Genomic DNA, 22,151 nt, shown 5'->3' with positions numbered 1-22,151 from the left:
TATAGCAGCTTCACAGCTCCTGCTTCAGCTGTGTAGAATAGAGCCAGAAGCATGAAAACAAAAATCAGGAACTCTGAGAGGTCAAAGGATCTACCAGTTAGTACCTTGCATCAGGAAATTAACCCTGCTGATGAACTACTTCTGTTTTCCTAGTTTTTTGTATTATATATATCACTAAGCACACCCTACCTTGTTTTGTCCAAGACAAAACAATTGAATCAGAAACGTATGAAGTGAGCTGTAGCTCACGAAAGCTTATGCTCTAACAAATTTGTTAGTCTCTAAGGTGCCACAAGTACTCCTTTTCTTTTTGCGAATACAGACTAACACGGCTGCTACTCTGAAACCTGTAGATCTGTGTGGTGATCAGTCAGTTTGCCACTCTCATTGGTTTGGATATCAACAAAAGAACTGTGACTCAAAGTACATAACCCAAAGGACATGCAAACAAATAACATATGCCCTGTCTGTACTAGGTAAACATTTCAAAACAATCCCAGAACTACTAATAGTTTCTCCTGGGATAAATCAGGCTAAGAGCCCTAGTATAGATGGACTGCTAGCTACCACATGCATTATAAACTCTGAATGATCTAATCCTGCTCAGAGCAGATCTAATGCACATATAGTGCTTAGCATAGCAATGGTTGCTTATGCTAACAGAGATGGAGCAAAACTGGTGTTAAGTGAAACTATTTGGACAAATGTTAGCTTAGACAGTGCTTTGCAGTGTATGGGCTTGATTTTTTTAAAGAGTTTCTTGAGCTAACACCCTGACTGTCTGGAGAAATTGAGATCAGTTCCCCTTCCCCTAGAATCTGCCCTATATTTATAGACCCCATGATTAGTAATGAAGTGTAGCTGCCTTTTGTCTATCAGGTTCCAAAGGGATCTCACTGTCTTTTAAAATCTGGAATTGACAGAAGAGCTCTTTTGACTCCTAGCTTCCCCTTTAGTCCTCTCGTTGCACTGTTGAGGCCAATGCTGTTTCTCTTTATTAGATAAAATGTGTATGATTACCACAAGAACCATTCTGGGGAACTCCAAAGGGTCTGTGCCATCTGTCACTGGGACACTGTAGTTAGGAGGCTTTGGAAGGAGAACTCAGGTTTGATCATTAGTATGCCTCTGTGGTGTGCTCTAGTTGTCACAAATCTTCATATACAATTTAATTTCTTTTATATATTTAGTTTTTTAAATATTTAGCTTGTTCAGATAAATCTCAGGAGATTGTCTGGACAACAGTTTTGTTGCCACATAACATCACCATTGACTTTCAGTACAAGATATCCTTAAAAGCTATCCCTCTGTAAGTAGCCTCATTATGCGCTCATAATTTCACAGATAACCTTTAATTATTAATTTTCATTTCCATTCTGATAACCTAACGCATGCAATGTTGTGACATTCTGTACCTTGGGGGAGCACCCTGTAACCCCCCATACATATTCCTCATCTGTATATAATTGTGATATTACCTTACAAGGCATGCTTTATATGTATCAGGGGAAAGGTTATGATCTGCTAAAAGTCATTTCTCTATCCATAGATGTATAGCATTAATGCATGTGAAATTATGAGAATTATGGTCACTAAAACATGATGTAAGTTGGGGAATCAGCCAGATATTTGCTCCCCAGAGGCAACAGCAAGGAAAGTAACCAATGCCCGGGTGTGGTGTCAAACCCATCAACAGCCATTGTCCAGCAAGGGAAGTACAATTCAATGACTCACCTGCATGAGGCCACACCAGGGAAATTGCTTAACCTTGCCTGGAGACCAGTAATGCCCCCCAGACATGCCTGGACTTGTGTTTTCCAAGTGGACATGGACATGGACTGAGCGTATAAAACTGAACACAAGGGGGCCATATGGGGCCTTCTCCTGCCACCACTTATGCTGCAAGCAACTAAGGGCATGTCTTCACTAGCAATGTTAAAGCACCGCTGCAGCAGTGGTCGTGGCACCAGCACTGCCACGGCTACTGGTTCTGGCACCAGCGCTGGGAGGTGAATCGCTACGAGGGGAATAGCTACCAGCACTGGTTCACTGTCTACACTGGCACTTTACTGTGCTGAAACTTGCTGCGCTCAGGGTTGGGGGGGGGGTTTTCACACCCCTGAGCAAGAAAGTTGTAGCGCTGTAAAGTGTCAGTGTAGACAAGCCCTAAGACACTGAGAAGAAGACAAGACTCCAACAGAGGAGATTGTCTCAGGTTTAAGGAACAAACCTGTATATTAAGGACTGCAACATCCAATGGGCTGAGAAAAACTTAGTCTAGATGTTGCCCAGTCTAATAGGGTTGAGAGTTTAGATTGCATGCTTATATTTTATTTCTGTTGGTAACTAACTCTGACTTTTTGCCTATCACTTAAAATCTACCTTTTATAGTCAATAAATTTGTTTAACTGTTTATCTTTACCAGTGAATTTGTCTGAAGTTTGGGGTGAATCTGCTTAGGTTTCATAAAGGTTGGTGTATGTCCATTTTCCATTGTTGAAGTGGCGAACCAATTAATAAATCTGCACTGCCCATCTTGAGCAATGCAAGACAGTATATTCCTGGGGTACAGTGCTGGAAGCCTGGGGGGAGGGACAGAACTGGGCTGGTGCCTTTCTCTGTGTGATTCATCAGTGGCTCTGGGAGCAATATAGCTGGGTGTGGGGCTCCACAAGCTGTTGTGCTGAGCGATTACAGTGCCTGGAGGGGTTTGCTGCTGGTCACTAGCAAGGCATTATGAGAGAAAGCCCAGGCTGGAGAGAATTCAGGTCACAGTGGTCCCACAGTTCCAGGCTGCACCTCAGGGGGGATCCTGTCACAAATGTAACTTCTGTTTGCTTATGGCAGTAGATCAAATAAGCAATGTAGCTTTCAATATTTTGTGAGAAAAGGAACTCTTAGTTACAGCGTTTTACCTTATATATTAGAAAACAGTGATAGGTTCTTTGGAGTTTAGTATCTTGAAGTACTGCCTATGGTATGAACACCCTTTGACGTGTGTTGAACTGAGAAGAATCAACGCTTAGTGATGCATGAAAGCCAGACATGTCAGTCATAACTTTCTGTAATTATACTGTGTCTCACGTACAGGTAACACTGTGTTAATACTTAATAGGGATCGTATTCTTTAAGAAAGAGAAAACAGTACACTAAAATTATACACATATAATGTTCAGGAATAATCCTTTGGAAGATATCAGCTTTAAGAACAAAAAGACACCCTTAATGAGTGCTGCAGCAATATAAAACTGCTTCCTGGGTTCCTGAGTCACAAATAAAGGCCTCGCACTCCTGCCTGGAATTAGGATTTCATTTTATATCTGACTCATGGAGCAATTTCTTTATCTTACCTTGAACAGGCAGTCAGGGTAGTCACTGAACAGGAGAGTGGAGATCTACACTCTCTTTGAAGTGACAATTATTAAATAAAGTGCCCATTGATTAGAAGTAGCTTGAGGGCATTCTGACTTTCCATTGCAGTTAGATGTTGGTGTGGGAGGGCCTGTGCATTGTTTAGTCTGTGTGAGAATATTCTATAACTCTGTGAATTTAAGAAGATCTCAAGGGAAATGAATCATTAGTATAAAGGAAAAGTATATTAAGTTGCATCAAACTGCACAAGGAATGCGTCCAAAGCAACAGTCCAACTTCTTTGTAATATAGCAACTGACCAGCCATAAATGTTGTCAGTTTTATTGTGTTGGCGCTTATCATAACGAGTTAATGTGGATGTTTTCTGATTGTACTCTGCCAGGCATAGCAGTGATGCATATTCCTGGAAATTCTATAGGCCATGGTTCAAAAAAAACAGCCTTAAACCCATAGCTTTCAAATAAGCATTCTAAAAAGAAATTCACTTATTTAAGCAAACCCAGAAAACAATTTTTTAAAAGACTGTTAGTCGTGTGCTTTTTTTCCCTTCAGAATGTTTTATAGAATTACATTTTTATTGTTCTGTCTGATCTTTCTTGCAAAATTCTATCTGTTAATGTGATCTGAAACTGAAAACATCTTTTGCATTTCTCTCACTTAGCAGGCTTCGACTACAGAGGTGCAAATTGGGCCCATGAGACTAACACAAGACCCTGTTCAGGTAGGACTTTGTTTCAATTTGATGGTACTGTAAGTTGTGTGTGAAAGTGCAAAGGAATTAAAGGCTCAATCCATGTATTAAAAAGTCATTGCCAAACAGACCACTTGTATTAGAATGCACATCTGTATTGCTAAATTACACGTCTCCTTCTTGAAGCTATGTTGCCGCTCTAGAGTTACGTATAATAACATGATACAGGCAGTATCCAGCAGACTATTGTAGGATTCTGGATACTTTTGTTTTTTCCTCAATTTGGAATGCAGCTATTGAACTATGCAAGAAATTCTTCAGAAAAGCATCTCGGCCTGTTACAAGAGTGAAGAAGCTTGGTATGGAAAGGCAGCATAAATTCTGCTGCATATAAAGTCTTTCAAGAGCTGGAAAGTAGGGTCCTTCGGTTCTTGGACTCAAAACCACACAAGAAGATTTGGATCTAGATATTTGACACCAATTCCCACAAAATTTAAGGAAGGTTTGGACTTGAGCTTTTCTAATTTTGGACCATCTTTAGGAAGAAAATGTGACTAGTAAAGTTTTTAACATGGTGGTTCTCAGCATTTTATAGAGGTGAGAAACCATTCTGTCTGGCTAGTGTCTTTGTTACTAATAATGCCACTTTTATATGAGAAAAGTATGGAATAGAATCCTGAAAACCGTTCTGCTCAGTGATCTTCATGAAATTTACTGTGCCCATATGTTAAATGTAGTAGCTGACATTTGAAGAAAGCTGTTGCATTCTGCTAATCATTTGGTAACATGTAGGAACCATTCTTTTCTAATTTATCCAGCCAGGAAGGAATAATACATAACTTTTATGGAAAGTAGCAGCAAATCAACGTTCTTACTACTTGTACCTGTTACCCACTAGAACAGTTGGTTTAATGCTGCAACATTTTACAGTACCTGGCTAGATAGCTATAGAAAGTTCCTCACTAATGAAAATTGCTCAGGCAGGCACCAGCAGTTTAATTAAAATGGCAATTGACCTTTGTGACTGTAATGTGCTCAGGACTGAACTACAATGCTAGAATGAATATACACTTAAAGTAATGAACTCTTTGACCACTTCATAGAGCACATTCCCTAAAGCTGCATCCGATGAAGTGAGCTGTAGCTCACGAAAGCTTATGCTCTAATAAATTTGTTAGTCTCTAAGGTGCCACAAGTACTCCTTTTCTTTTTGCGAATACAGACTAACACGGCTGCTACTCTGAAACCAACAATTTCTTTGGTTTACGTACGAGCCTGGGAAGAAACCAGTGCACAAAGCATGTGAATATGCAGTGACAAGCAAAGAGCTCAAAGAGAGGCCACTAAAATAGAACCATTCCTGTCACTAGCTTCTACCAACCAGAATCTCTTTTCTCAGTGTTATAGAATTTTGTCCTGATACAGTACTGTAAAGCACTCCATTACGGAGTTAAAAGGTACCATTGAGTCACTCCCTTTGCTGGAGGATGGCAGAACAGGACAAAGAGAATTGTGCTCTGACAGGTTACAACTACAAGAAATCAAATGAGCCCCAACAATAATGACTGAACTATGGCTCAGCATAAAATCACTCTTACTCATACTTACTACAATTTCTATAGGTTTTGTCTGTTCAGGTAAATAGGATAGATGCAGTGCTTAATTTGTGATGGAAGAAGTAGGCCTGGCACAAATTAAGCACAGATGCACACACTATCCCATACACCCAACCCTGCCTATACTCCATGCAATTCCCCATCCCGCACACAGCGCATGCACCCCTAGCCCCGCCTATCTCCCATGCACCCCTAACCTACACCCTGTCATGAACACCCATCCCAAACATACGCCTATGCCCTGTACAATTGTCCCAGGGAGTCTGGTGCTTTAGTTTCCAAATTGGTCAGGGGACACTGGAGAGCAGCACTATGCCCCCCGCAACCACCTCCATCCCCATTGCTCTCCCAATGCCAGCGTGTGTGTGTTAATTTTCCACCCCAGCCATCGCTCCCATACAAAGGGGCTGTGGTCGTCCCCAACTGAACCCAGATCGCTTCGCTCTTGGCCTGGATCGGGGCATTTATCCAGCTGGAATCCCTTGTGGGGAAGAGCACCCCATCTCTTGTGCAAGGGGGTCCAGAATTGGGCCCTGTTCTCACCTCCTCCTGGTGCAGGTTCCCTGTGGGGGGTGGGCTGGGCAATGCCCTCGTACTGAGCCTGGCTGTTGCCTGGGTCTGCAGCAGCCGGGATTGCGGGCACCATGGTGGGGTTAGCACCTCCCACCCCCAGCCAGAGAATAGAGCTGCCTCCCTAGCTGGTGCATCTTGCATGCCCTTTTCTGTGTGCCTGCAGTGCCTCCCCCAGCAGGGTCCTGCCCATGGCACTGGGGCTGCCTGCTGGAGCTTCACTCCTGTCCCGATGCCGTACTGCCCCTATCCTACACTGCACTCCGGCTGCATGGTCACCTCCCCAGTCCCTGACACCTCACCTCTCTCCTCGCTGCCAGTACTTGGGAGTCTCTGCCCCTCCTGGGCCTCCCAGGGGGCAGCAGTCTCCTCACAGGAGCCCCCCAGAAAGCCAAAGGGGCACTGGCAGATGCAGTGCTGAAGGGTGCCATCCCCGGCCCCGAAGGACTCTCAGCCCAGGATACAGGAGCTCAGCTTGCATTGATTTAACCACAGCTGCACCCACTGGATGCTGGACAGGCTCAACATGGGGGATGGGGTGGAAATTGGAGCCTGTGCGTGAAGCGGCTGCAGCCCCAGTGCAGAAAGGATGCTCTGCTGCCAGCATGAGCCTCCTGCTGCCTGTGTTGGGACCGGAAACTGACCTTCCAAACCCGCAGGTGTGAGGGCACAACCCTGGCACAAATTAAGCACTGGATGGATGTCAAGTGTTAGTTCTTGGTTTATAATGTGTACACTTAGGGATCCCAGATGACAGAGAATGTAAGTTAAAAGTTTGCAAAACAATATATATTAACTGTTGAAACACAGTAACCTTTTTATTCTCATTCTGTAACAATGAGAATAAATTTTAACAATACAAGGTTCGGTTTTATTTTTGTCTGATTTATCTATACATTTTACACACACAGCTATGTGGCAGAATTTTAAATTGCTGTGAGAAGCAAAGCATAAACAGTGATGCAAGAAATAAAGCTTTTGTGGGAATGATACAAGAAACAAAGCATTGCTATCCTCTATGCACATATAATTAAATTTAAGTTTAGAATTACCATAAAATGTTGAAACTTTTTCTGTACCAAATACTGTTCTAAATAATGATTTAATCAAATTAAATAGTTCCTTCATGTTATCTTATGCTTGTAGAACTATAACTAGCTTCAGTAGTAGAACAGTGTCTTTGTTTTTTGTGGAATTTTAACATAAATGTGTGGAACTTTTCAGGAAAAAAATGTTCTTCGAACTTTGATAGTTTGCACTACGATGGGCAAGAAAGTATTTAACAAGTAAAACTGTACTCTCCACATTTATGTGAAAGTTCTCTTCAGTGTCCTTAGCAGAAATCATGTTTCTCTAAATACTGTTGCGCTAGTGTTAGCGGTTGTGATGTATTTTAAATTAACATTCATCATGTAGGAAGGGAGAGCAAAAAACAAATGCTTTAGGGTTGGTTTTTTTAAACTACTTCGTTGCTTGTAGAAGGTCTTTTGTCCATAGTTCTTTTAAAGAGATAAGAATCTACAGTATTGCATAAAAACTGAAATAAGGTTAAAAACATTATATAAGTTAATTTCCATATAAGAAAGGCATTATTATACAGTATTCTTTTTACTGTTTGTGGGTGGGGGAGACATTGTACCCAAACACATTTGTGGAATAAATTGTGTTACTCTACACTTGGCTAATCTGGCAACATATTGCTAACAAGTCCATTAATTTAATAAATCTGCATGCTAGTCTTTTGTTCCATCTTAACCATGTACATGACATAAAATCTGCTGTCATCCAATTTAAAATCCCCATTTTCTGCAACTTCATCCCATGTAAAATTACCAGAAATTAGTCGACATGTCTGATAAATTCAAATAGCTTGTTAAAACAAGTCCTTGTCAGGCCTTCTATAACAGCTAGGTTTGTTTTACTTGGTATACTTCTTTAAGGGTTATTATCTAAAGAAGTGAATATTGCTTGTGTTTCATTTGGAGCGAACTGACCCACAGAGCTAGGAATGCTAGGAACATCCAGACCTGCCTGGAATACTGCCTGTATTTTTGCCTGGTATGTGACATTATTTGTAATTGTGCCCTGCCACAGGCCATTTAACAGATGGGTGAAGAGTCAAGTGGGGAATCTACAGCGGGGAGGAGAAATGTCTGTTCTGGCATATGTTTGTAGTGCAGCATGATGAACGGTGACCTGGACAGTCTACTCCTGGCCTTATGTTCCTGACCTGCAAATGGGTGAGGGATCCTGACTGTGCCTACCATGTGATTCTAACATGTCAGCCCCTGGTCTCTAAGTGCCCTTATGGTAGTCTCTCACAGAGCTTCTATTGCTGCCAAAACCCTGTACTCTTGCCTCTTGGGACCCCAGAAGTGACACTGGAGGTAATGTGCATGAAAGGTGTCTCCCCACCCGCACTGGAAGCCAGTGGAACAGTTTATCTATGGACGGACGTGCAAGTTCTGATTACCCTCAAAAAACTGTACTGGCAGGCATCTCTGAAACAGAACAAAAACTTAGTTCTGCCTACCACAGGCCCTGGACTGGGCCCTGTATGTCTGTTGCTCTGAGTCATACCACACGTGACTCGGATGCAGAGCCAAACTGGTTTCTACCTTACAATGGGAAAAGAAGCAGAAAAGGCAAAAACGGGACAGACAATAAACGAAGGGAGAATCAACAGGATAGTTAGTGCTCAGAGCCTCTCTGGATTTGGCCCTTGGTAGATGAACATTCCTTTAAATTAAAGGGATCACTTGGTATAAAGCCTTACTCGTATAAATACGTACACAGATTTCCGTGAGACCATTTGTGCAATTGCTTATGTGAGTGGCTTGCAGGATCAGCCATAAGACAGAATCTTTTTCTGTGGAGAGCTTTCGTAAAGAACACATCCGTCTGCATTTGAGGCCATTAGTAACTGTTAAAATAACATTAGGGAGTGAGTTAAAGGTGATGGAGTAACTTTATAAAAAAAAATTGGATTCTTTAAAGAAGATGGCCAGTGGAAACTTTAACAATCACTTTAATTCTAAATGATATATGGTGGTCATTTCACTAATAGCCTAGGAGTTTCATATGCAGTTGCCTGCTCAGTACAGAATATGATGATGGTCTCTCTCCGGAGAGGGTATATGGTAGAAATTATGCCTGTCAGTAGGAAGCCAGTGTAAGTCAACCTGATGGAGATATAGTAATTAAAAAGGTGAACTTCAATATTACATTGACGGCAGAACTGTCTCCTTTAGCGAACTTCAAATATTATGGTGAGTGATCCTGGTTATGTGCCACTGTTGGTATTTTATGAATACAGATGCAATGAGGAAAATGATGTACTATCTAGTTGCTTGTTTTGGCCCTCTTCATCTCATGTATCCATTACTGCCATCTCCCCTACTCTGGCCTTGACAAATGCCACTTCTGTCCTTTTGAAACATTGCTGCAAAAACCTTTTTCCTGGCTCATCACTTCAACAATTTCCTCAGTTGCATTCTTCCATGGCTTCCCTTTCTGCATTTCTTAAAAAAAAAAAAAACAAAACCCTTACTCATCTTCACTTTTTAAGGCTCTTTATCTGTCAACTCTTGTACAATGTCAAGATTTCAACCTCTAATTCTGCTCCACCAATAATGCCTTCATTGCCCATCTCTAAAATTTTCTACTAAGCATTTTTGTCTTTTCTCTTGTCCCACTCCTTATGGGTGGGAAGAAGCTCCCGGTGAACATTCTCAAAGCCAGTGTCCTTCAAAATCCTTCCTTAAAACTCTTCTGCTATGATGCCTTCAAGTACCAAGCCAATAGTTAGGCAACTGATGTGTTGTGACTGGTGCTTATCACACTGATCATAATCTTCTCATTGTTACCTTATTGCACCTGTGTCTGTTTCCACTTGTTGTCTCTCATCTTATACTTAGATTATAAACAATTTGAGGCAGGGACTGTTTTTGTTATATGTTTACACAGTGCCTAACACTGGCATCTTTATGTGCTACTTCAATACAAATAATAATTAATCACACCAGGTTCTTTTGAGCCATATAAGTTGGCTCAGCAAGAGGAATCTACCTTGCTATCTACCCAGAGCAGTGCTATTGGAATAAACATATCAAATTATCCACCAAAACAACAGATAAAATGACTTTAGCTAAGGAATGCACATGAAATCTAAACACACATTTTAATTCAAACTCTTGCATGCCAGTCCAGATTACTCAGAACTGTTATTTTCTATCATGCTATAGACCGTATACCTTGAAATCTGTCTGGGTATTTCTAGTTACGTTAAAGTTCTGTAATTTACCAGAAAGGTCCCACACAAACTTCTGACAACCAGGGATTATAATAATACTTTACTGGTGACTTTTAGCTAAGGCATTCAGCGGGTTTTATACACTCTAATTAAGCCATCCAAATACCTTATGAGGTAACTAATTACTACTGTATTATTTTACAGATGGTGAAATGATGTAATTAAGCTACAGGTTTCAGAGTAGCAGCCGTGTTAGTCTGTATTCGCAAAAAGAAAAGGAGTACTTGTGGCAACTTAGAGACTAACAAATTTATTAGAGCATAAGCTTTCGTGAGCTACAGCTCACTTCATCGGATGCATTTGCAAATGCATCCGATGAAGTGAGCTGTAGCTCACGAAAGCTTATGCTCTAATAAATTTGTTAGTCTCTAAGGTGCCACAAGTACTCCTTTTCTAATTAAGCTACAGTAACACAGCAAGTCAACTTAGTCATAAACTCATCAATTCCTCCTTATCCAGAGCACCTTCCCAGAGTAGGTGTGCCTCACTGAGAAACATGAAATCACCCATAAAAAGGTTTGCTATGGACATCTTTGCATTAAACAAAGGGCACTATTTCAAGCTGCTCACCTCCCTGGGCTTGGCAGTCCATTTCTAAAGAGGGGGAAGGTGCCAAGAGAGGGGATAAAATCACAAAACCTTGCAAATTAATACCGCCTACACTACTAATCTAATTAAGAACAGGATACACCTAATAATTGTAGAAGAAAGGGCATGGCAGACCAGGGAATTGAACCAGGGTCTGCAAAGTCTCAGGTTAGCACCCTAACCCACTGGGCCCTTCTTTGATGCTCCAGGACCTGGATGGAGATGAGGAACAGTGCAGAGTGTTGGCTACTAACACACACACACACTCAGGCCTGAATACTCAGTGCCACAAGGTAGTATGCATGTGGTCCCAATGGCCAAAACTTGCTAGCGAGTTCCAGCAAAAGTGTGGAGTGTGCAGCCACCTCCCAAGGGCAAGGCTCTGTGCAGACAATCACCTCAGAGAACTCCGGGTACAGCTGAGTAGTACTGCAAAGCAAAACACACACATCTTACTCTATTTCTAGTTAATTGTGACTACTGAGACACTTTCTAGTAAATATAAATATCTAAAGTTCTAAAACATTAAAATATATAACTACTAGTATGTCACTTTCTTACCAGATTAATCCAATATTGAATTATACTGCTTCCACCATAACATTAATCACTTCACTTGTTGTTTAGAATTCAGCAATCTAGACAGCTTGAGATAAGACAAAAGTAGGGTCACCTTGGCTAGCCTCTAGGCTGTGTGTGTTGAATTTCACATGGTGACACCATGGTTACACAGAGTAACACAGATAAAAGACTGTTGATCTTTCTCATAGACATTTTGGGCCAAATCTGGCTTACTTTACCAGACAAGTTGTCCCAGTGAAGTCAATGGGATGACTCGTGTGGGTGAAACAAACAGTACTTTGCTCTATATCTGATTTTTCATGTCACTGCATAGTTTGAACAATTTTTGGTAAACTTTAGAATCCTTGAGCCCTTTCTTTTTCAGTATATTTACTTTAAAGAGATTTTTTTCATCTGCAGCACAGTATGGCATAGTTAGTGACTGATTGCTATGGTAAATATGTGCAAATTGTAGAGGAGAGTGGCTAGATGACCTGTGTTACTGGCTATATAATCTTTAAACTGATAACAAGCAGTATAAGTGAAAAATTCTTTCCTTTCCTATAAATTAATTAAAAATTAATTATTTAATGTAAGACATATTCATTAAGTTCCACCTATATTGACCCTTGGGTCTGTCAGATAGCAAATATATACATTTTCTAGGATATCAATTTAGTTTTTATATTACCATCTAACAACGGATCCAAACCTACAACTCTTTTCATGTGAGTAGTTCTAACACAGGTTATTGACCCTGTTGAAATTGGTAAATATACTTACATGACTTGGGATAACTCACATGAGTAAGAATTGCAGCATTGGACCCAAATTTTATTTCTTTTGTCATACATTATCTAATTGCTTGCTGCATATTATTATTGTTCCTGATGAAAGAATCAGACTTAGCTATGTTTGGCTGCACACTTAAAGGAGAAGTAATGGATAAAAGGCATATTTGTATTCATTGTGTTTGTCCCTGGTAATAATAACTTATAAAGCTACATCTTAGACAATGTCTCCTTATTAAAAATATTTAAGTTGGGGCCTGGATGACCTAAAGGGCTTGGTAATAAAATATGGAACCTTTCACTTAGACACGAGATGAAATCCAGCCCAATTTAGTAGTGAGCCAAAGTTGTCATCTGGTGGCTATTTTCATAGCTTTTGTAACAGGAGTTTATGGTCTCTCTCCAGTTCCTAGTGGACAAGCATCTGCAACACAGATTCACTATCACATTTGTTGTTGGCTCTCTTGCTGGCAAGTTCAGCACGGAAACCCAGGGCGGAATGGGAATGAGACTGAAACCATTGCCCTCTAGAGGGTGACCAATTCTAGAAGAGGGTTGAAACTAGAGGGGTTGGGAGAACTGAGAAACTATAGGAAGTACTGAAGGAGGAAGAAGAGGGACAAAACGTAAGGGTGATGTGGTCAGATAATTTGATGGGGCTAGAGAATGTGCTCAGGTCCAGGTGGTTGCCTGGGTGGTGATAACAGTGAATTTGTCTTGACTGTTTGTGGCAAAGTGAAAACATTTTTAAAAAAGAACGGGAGCATTTTTGAATAATGTTTTTGCTGACCGTGACATCTATCATGGCATAACGTATTCTGGTTAATGCATTATTTCATATATACCCCCTGAAGCCATTATAGCTGTCCAACTTTTACTGCTCGTCTCTGTGCCTTTAAAGGTATAGAATTTGCACAGGCCTCTGGAGCAGTGCACGAGCATGTTCTATTCCCCACACTCCTGTACAGTATTTCCATAGGGACAGATCATGAGCTAGGTTATTGCAGCATGTTGGTCAAGAGCACTGGAAATGTGTTTCTGCCACACCTGGTGAGTGCAGCAGGCCATCGATGTGACTCAGTCTTTCCTTTCACGTGTTCATTTGTCCCCAAATTGAAGTAGGAGTCAAGCAGCAAGCCACAGTTAGTTCTTTCTTTCACAGTTAGTAGTGTCTAAGGGGCCCAGTAAAGGGATTCCCATTGTGCTAGGTGCCGTATGTGAACACATAATGAAAGGATTATCCCTGTCCCAAAGATCTTACAGTGTAGGTATAAGATGAGACATTTGGCAGGGGAAGCACAAGGTCACAGTGAGGAGAGTAGAAATGTAATAAGTAGCAGTCTCACCAAACCAGCTCTCTAACCATTAGAGCTGGTTGGAAAATAGTTATTTTTTTCCATGGAAAGTTTTGACAACTAAAGTATTTCCCTCAAACTTTTGTGCATTACATTTTGAGTTTTTCTTGGAATATTGAAAACATTTCCGTTCAAAATAGTGTTGCTGTCCCTCATTGAAACTGTAGTTTGCTTTATGCTCCCATTCTCTTCTATGGGCTGGGCTCTCACTACATCTCCCAGGTTATGCCATTTTTTTGCACTCTTGGTGAGGGGAAGAATTGCACATAGGAGTCTCTGGCTATGGAAAGTATAGCCCAGCCCAGAGAGGAGAATGGAAGCTTAAGGCACCCAAACTGTAACATCCGTAAGGAACAGTGATGCCATTTTAAATTTTAGCTTAAATATTTCAATTTCCCATTAAAAGCAAACACTTTTCACAAAAAATTGAGTTCAGTCAAAAATCCAATTTTCTATTGGAAAAACAGTTTCAGCAGAAAATTTTCAACCAGCCCAATTAGCTGCTGTCAAATGTCTTTTAGGCATTTTGGCAGCAGTGAATTTTTAAGGAGAGATTTCAAGTAGTCTCCCCTCTTCTGTTGCTATGCTTAGCAGTAGCTGACTGAGTGTGTGCGCGCATGGCCTAGGCCTTCCCCCTGTTGGGGATAAGATTCCATCCCTTGCTCAGTGTATTGCTTCAAACTTTTTCACAAGAACATCCCTTGTACTCAGGCTCTTGCTTGCTTTTTCAGGATTTCAGCTATAGTGACTAGGACCAGAATGGTAACAGTTTACATGTTTACAATTTCAGGCAAAAGGATTTGCATATAGAGAATTAAAAAAAAAAATAGAACCAGATACTGGGGGGAAGTAAATGGCAGTGTTAATTACAGGTTGGTGAATCCCTATAAATCTATATAGCTTCTATAACATGAGATTGAAGGGTGTGGTTGTGGTGGTGGTTGGTGAAGTACCCTGCATAAGACTGTAAAATTAAGCAGACATCATTTTATAATTTCTTTTATCCTTTCTTCCACTATGTGGCTGTTGAGAAACTGAGGGCAAAATTCTTAACTGATGTAAAGTTTTATTGTTAGTTACAGACAAGCATTGTCAGCACTTAACAAATTTAAAAATGGGTTTTTATGATTGACATGTTCCATTTTATGACAAACAGAACAATTAATTCACATATATTTCCATTCACATTTTGAAAAATTATTAAATCTCTTGGGAAAAGTTTGTGTGTGTGGGAACCCAAGGAAATGTTGGAACTGTATCAATAGGCATTTAGTACTTCCCAGTTTAAATTATTCAGTGAAGTGGTTTAGCAAAATAAAGAGATGACAGTGGATTAGCTAACATATTTTTCTAACAGAATACTGCCTATTGCATTCATATTAACTAGAGTTTCCTAATGTGAATGTATACCATATCATATTAGAGCTTTTATTTTAGCTGTGTGTTTTGGTTGTTTCACAGCTGTATTAACCATATTATGTGCATTTGAAGTACAGTCTAAATTGAGTTCAGCCTCAGTGGACAGGAGTAGTGGCAATGAACCATGATCTCCCATTCACAGGCATGGGCTGGTGGATCTGAACAGATTGTTGGTCCACTGGCAAAGCACACAACCTGCTTCAACCATATCCCCTCCACCATCTGTGCTCCGGCCAAGCTGGGCTGTCATGGAGCTTTGCTGCAAGGCATGCAGCATTCTAAGGAGCCATCTAGCATGGCTTCATTGCTTCCTGTTCTCTCCAGGCCATGGGTTCACTGCATTTCTATTGCATTTTGTACTTTGCTCTGTCACAGCAGCTAGGGAAGAGAAGAGTACAGGCCCTCTGTATTTCTGTGGCTTAGCTATAGGTTGTGTAATGTACCTGCAAGTATGATTAATAGTTGACAAAAGTAATCTGAACTGATAACTAATTATAATATCTACTGTAGTTGTAAATGCATTACTTTCTTCTTGATCTCATGAATACAGTAGTACCTTGTGATCAGGGCCAGATAAAGACCTTTAGAGGCCCTAAACACTAAAAAGATTATGGTGACTCCCCTCCCCATAGGTAATTCAAAATAAAAACAACACTATACCGTAAAATAAAATTTTATTTTTTGAAATGACACAAAACTTACATGTATGCTAAAATTAAAATAGCTTCTTTCTATATTTTCTGATTGCAAAATTCTGGATAAGTTCATCGAAGCTGACTTGAAGAAGCATGTCCGCTTCCATACACAATAGAGAAAGTGAATTAAGTCTGTCCTGACATATTGTTGTTCTCTGAGGGTTTTTTATTCTTTTCAGCTGAGAAAAAGAGCGTTCTGCAGAGCAGTTAGTAATCATCAATGTTAGAAAAATACGTAGTGCGATCTCTATATTTGGAAATACACATTGTATTCAGTCTTTCAGTATTGTATCATGAAGATCAATGTGACTGAATTTCATTTTTCCTGTTTCATTAAACTTTATATGCATATAACAGTGGAACTGCCGTACTTCTCCACAGAGATTCATGTTCAAGTCAACAGGGTATGAGTCAACTAGCTTTTGGGAAACTTGTGAATATTGTTTGTCAGATAAGTCCATATTTTTTAGAAAAGAAAATCTACTTGATACTACTTTGTACACTTCACCTCTCCTCTTCATATGAGCTTCAAGTGTATCAATTATAGCGTAGTAAGTAGATACGCAAAATTTGTCTCTAGGATTCAATGCTGTTTCTGTTGAACTGCTATCATTTACTTGTTTTTTCCTGATTCACTTGCGGGACTGGACTTCATTGTAGTTAGTATCAGGCAAGATATCTTTTGATATGTCTTCAAATCTTTCGAAATCATTCCTCAAAGTGTGTAAGTGGTCTGCTAATGATTGACAGAGGTCTGCATATGTTTTCAAATCTAATTCTTTTTCTTGGAGAGCTTGACTTGTGTGGTAAAAGTGTTATAAAATTTCATTCCACATGGTCAACATGAATACAAACTCTAGTTCTTGCATCTTGTTTGCAATGTTTTCTGCTTCTCATATCGTTTCTCCCTTTTGTGATTGGTCTTCAGCTGTACTTTCTAATGCATCCACAATCTTTGAGTAGGACTCCAGAATTGCACTTGTTGCCACTGCATGTGCCTTCCAGCAAGTATTAGAAAGAGATTTTAACACACATCATTGCCCAAATATGTTTTAAGAACTGCCCATCGATATGTTGAGACAGAGAAAAATGTATAAAGTAACTGGACTGTTGAGAAAAAACTTACTGCCACCAGACAACAATCAACAGCACTGTGGCCAACAAGATTGAGAGAGTGTGCAGCACATGGTATGAATATGGCATATTTGTTCTGTTCTAAAAGCTTCTTCTGCATTCTGCAAACTTGGCACAGATAATGCAGTACTTGATTTACCATTTCTTCACCAGTGTGGCTTTTCAAATTGAGGAATGTTATAAATCATTCAGCTGGTTTTCCATCTGTGGGAGACACATATTTTAGTACAATACTCAATTGATCAATATGTGAAAGATCAGGTTTAGAGTCGACAGATAAACTGAAGTACACAGCAATACTTATTTCATCCACAATAGCTGAACGAACGTTGTCACTCATTAGACCGATGAGTTCCTCACATATTGTCTTGGATAAGTATGATGGGTTACCTTTGCCAGCATTCCCATATTTTGAGATATGGCCTGCTAAAAATGGGTCAAACTGAGCCACAAGCTCCAATGATCCCAAGAAATTTCCATTCTGCAATGATCCAAATGTGTCATTTGATCCCCGGAAAGGCAGACCACGTTCAGCTAATGTTTGAATAACAGCTATAACACGCTGCAAGGCATGTTGCCAGTATTCATGCTCCCCTTTAATTTGTTCTTTCAATTTTTGTGTCAATCCAAAGCCCTGTCTTCGATTTAAATATGTCAACACTGAATCTCTGTGAGTAGTGCTATTTTCATGTTGTTCAATTAAAACAGTATTCCGCCAGTCACTAAATCCATCTTCGGCAAACTTGCCAACAAGTTTGCAAAAAGTTTGCAAAGAAAACTGGACGCAGACCCTGTTAATGATGAATACAGTAGCCATTTTCAAGTGTATTTCTCACCATTCGCTTTCATGCCGAAAAATATTTTTTGTGGACAATATCTTGTTTGTTTGCCATTGGTAAAAGTCCGACATGATTTCTCAAATGGCCCAGTGTGGTGTTGACAGTCATTTGGTCCACGATCTATCCAATAAGCTATATCATCGGTACTGAAATCAACCCACATACCAGGATTTTTTCTCCTACTATTTACAGCATGATCAGTTACAGTCTCTGACACATCCACATGTTCTGGAATGGTGTTTGTTTCACCAATAGAAGAAGGGTCAGTCTCTGAAACACCTACAGGTTTTGGAACAATATCTGTGCTAATGAGAGAAGATGTTGCTTCTGATGGATTTGCTTTGAAAAATGTCAGCTTTGGAAGATTTTGGAAAAATTCACTAGTTTTTTGTTTCTTTTCTTCCGTCAGTTTACGTTTCTGTGCTTCACTCAGTTGGTTACATTTCATCCTGCCCCTTATCTCAGTTATCTGAACATAAAAAAAAAATTACACAATGTACACTATTTTTATGTGTGTGTGTGTGTATATATATATATATATATATATATATATATATATATATATATATATATATATATATAAGAAAGAAAAAAGACAAATCAAGGACATATAACTCAGAAGAATATATCAATAATAAAACATAAATTTATTGTAATACATGACAGGATCTGATTTCCTCACATTATTTTGATCTACCTTAGTAGGATGCCCCCCTGGTTTAGGTGGGGATAAGTAATAAAAAGAGAACAGAAAATGGGGGAAGACTGTGTAGTGGAGTATAAGGAAGTCTAACAATGTTCTGATTTTTCCCATGATGACTACTTCGATTCTTTTTTTGAAATATTAAATGTCAATTTTTTTTTTTTAAAAATCCCATTTTTTTTGGTGCCCCCTGCTTTGCTTGTGCCCTAAGCACGTGGTTCATCTTCCTATGGGTAATCCAGCCCTGCTTGTGATTATAATAGGTGACAATGTTCATTACAGTCAACATGTATAACTTCTCAGTGGACTTCTTCCTGGTGACCTGTTTTCCATGCATTCTGAGCCAGATTCTTTTAGCTGAGCGGTGTTCAGCAAAGGAACGGAGGACGGTGTGCACCAAAGCTGACTTTCAGATACCTTTTTGTGTCTTCCTTTATTCTCTGGATGACCAGGAGTCAGTTCAGCCCACAGCATAAATTAGAGTAACCTTGAGGCTGGTCTAACTCATGCTAAGCTACAACAGCCAGGAATAGCTGAAATGCAGCACAGTCCAGCCAAACCCTTGCTTTGCCTAAACCAAGGTCTGCTATCCTGGCAGCTCTTTGTTGACTGGGGCACCTTCTTATGTAACGGATAATCCTGTGGGATTTGTCTATCCTCATTGTGTTGTGAGAACAGAACAGAGAATCTGCCCTTCTATATATGAAGAATGAACAATTTTCTGCCTGCAGCATAATTTTGTTGCCAATCATGGGAAATTAACTTTCTCTCATTCTTCTGTTCTTCTATAGCAAAAATGAAATCATGCTGGACAATAAGAATCTATGTCTAATTCTGGGTTTGTCTCGTGTAATTGAGTGCACACTTAGGCTCTAATGGTGATCCCATTGAAGTCAATGGCAAAACTATTGATTTCAGTGGGGCCAGGATGTCGCCCTAAATATTTGATTCTCAATCCCATTGAGAGAGTGATGTTGCACCACTGTAAAAGTGGTGTAACAGAATGGAGACTCAGGCCTGCCATGTTGTATACAACAATTCTTTCTTGTCGCAACCTCAAGATGATGACACCAGTTGTTGGAACACCTGCTTATAGGCTATTGCTGCTTATGGCTTGGAGCAATATTCACCTTCAATCATGGAACCCCCAAGTGGGTGCTGTTAAATTCATTCCTGCTTTTGCTGCTGATGCCCATCTAGTTTTCATGGTAGATTTCATTGAAGCTTTATTGTTTTGCCATGTGATACTTAGTGACCTGCATTCTAAGTGAGCATTATTTTTCAAAGCACTTTGAGTCATTTTTTCTTTCCAAAGTAGCTAAATTTTTCTTGCTGTACTTTGAATTGAAACTATGTAGAATGCACCCCCAGAAGCCTGTGCCTTTCACAAACTTCTGATTGACGAGCATTTGGAAATTAGAGTGTATATAAAATATTTGTGAAGGAGCTAGTCAGTTCACTGTCTTGTGGTAAGCAAGCTCAGGTGCACACACAGGAATAAATTTAAGATTATTTTATTCCAAGCTCCAGCAAACTCTGCTTCACACAGTGTTGGTTTTTTCCCTACTTTTGATCCTACTCGCAGCACTGGGATTCACTGGCAATAGCTATCTGGTGGCTTAATGGTATAAGTGTTGCATCAAGATTTTTTTCAGGGCTGAGGTCCTGTCTTCCTGGTGCAATTTTTTGCTCCTGGTTAATGGCAGGTGCAAATCCTACTACAGATCAAAAACTTAAACATTTTAGTGGTAGGATTTTTATCCAAAACTAATTGTGGACACATCTGCATTCACACAAAAAGTGTCTGGGTGAAAGCTGAATAAAAATAACGTGCTTAATATACATTATTAAAATTATGTTTAATAATAAGGCTAATGTAGTAATTAAATGGGTCTGTTTTAAATTGTAGAGTCTGATACTGTTTTTGAAAGCAGGAAGACTAATATTTTAAATTCTAGTAGTTTGTTTGTACAACAAAAAGAATTATGTTGTATATTTAATATGAGCTGATGACTTCCCTGTTTTGCAGGTTTTGCTGATCTTTGCAAAAGAAGACAACCAAAGTGATGGGTTCTGGTGGGCTTGTGATAGAGCTGGATACAGGTGCAATTTTGCCAGAACACCAGAGTCAGCGCTTGAATGCTTTCTTGATAAGCACCATGAAATAATTGTCATAGATCACAGGCACTCCAGACACTTTGATGCAGAAGCGATCTGCAGGTAACTTAATGGACGTTGTGCTTCTATTGAATGCATTGCAGAATACCACATTAAATGGGCATAACAAAGTCAAGACATGATGACATACAGAAAACAAGTCTGGAGACTAAGAACAAGGATTGCAGTGCTCCATCACAAAGAAAAAAATAAAAACTGCTTTGGTGGCTAAAACAGCAATAGAAATAATTACATTTAGTAAATGAATACACCTATTGTCAATACGGCTGACACATGACCAATAAAACCATCATTTTTTGTTCATAGCTTCCATAGGAGCTTGAACCAGAGCTAACATGAAATCCTTCCTCACAGTGTGTGGTCATCAATTTTAGACTTACTCCTCTGAGAAATTAATCCTGCATCAACAGTTGGAGCAGCAGGGTCTAATGGAACACTGTCATTTGTCCCCTGGGTCTGCCCCACTTAACTAATGGCATTTCAGTGAAGTTTATGTCATTCTTTGCATGTGTGTGGTACTCTGTGTCAAAGCAGCTGCTTCTAAGTTTACAATCATTTATCATTAGGATTCTGGGAAAGGTGTCTTTTCAACTGTTTCATTTATTTTACACATCATGTCATGCTCTGTGCTTTTTCATCAGAGCATAATGGGCAAATTTTGTCATGCTTATCCTGAATAGTATATTACCATTCAGACGCTTTTATTTATTTCAGTAGAACTACTCACAGAGTAAGTGATTACCTGGTGGAAGTATGGCATGGGTGGTGTAAGGCTAGCCCCCAGCCCTGCCCCTTCTGTGCCCCCTCCAATTTCCACCCCATCCCCCATGTTGAGCCTGTCCAGCATCCAGTGGGTTTGAGGATTTGCAGAAGGGGCAGATACTGGAGATCCCATGAATCCTTTGTCTGTGAGGGGAAAAGCATGTTCTGGTCTGCAGGGATCCAGGGCTGTGGCAGTTGAGAGCTGGCCTCTCTTAGTACTCTGTACTTTCCTCCCACCACGCAGAACAGCTCCTTGTAGGAGCTGTGCTACCTTTGACCTACCTTTCATACCTCTGCCCTAACCAGCAATAGGAGTAGGAGATGTAGATGAGTTAATGCTTCATTTTCTAATCTTCCACCAAGATCTCTTTTTTGGCAGTCAACTAATGGAAATGGGGAGCATGCCATTTAGACTGACTGCTCCCCCTTCAAGCCCACCATACAATCCACACATCCATGGAATCCAAACCAAATGAAATTGGTAAGAAGGGGCTTCTCCAGGTTCCCTTGTATTAGACAGATGCAGCTTCCTGCTCTCCCAAGCTTTGGGGCTTTCAGCCCAGAA

The 22,151-nt window shown here is 40.1% G+C and overlaps 1 protein-coding gene across 2 annotated transcripts in view; it reads left to right on the top strand.

The window, feature by feature from the left end:
• The window catches only part of PDE8B (phosphodiesterase 8B), a 182,174-nt gene that overhangs the window by 97,246 nt on the left and 62,777 nt on the right, over positions 1-22,151 (top strand). For both annotated transcript variants that reach the window (XM_038402078.2, XM_038402073.2), the window contains exons 2-3: positions 4,034-4,093; positions 20,676-20,866. In XM_038402078.2, the coding sequence (XP_038258006.1) occupies positions 4,034-4,093; positions 20,676-20,866 (251 nt within the window). The remainder of the gene's footprint in view (positions 1-4,033; positions 4,094-20,675; positions 20,867-22,151) is intronic.

The sequence above is a fragment of the Dermochelys coriacea genome, chromosome 5, assembly GCF_009764565.3.
Source record: "Dermochelys coriacea isolate rDerCor1 chromosome 5, rDerCor1.pri.v4, whole genome shotgun sequence".
NCBI lineage: Eukaryota > Metazoa > Chordata > Testudines > Dermochelyidae > Dermochelys > Dermochelys coriacea.
Note: the sequence above shows the minus strand (reverse complement) of the source record. Positions and strands in the feature narration are given on the sequence as shown.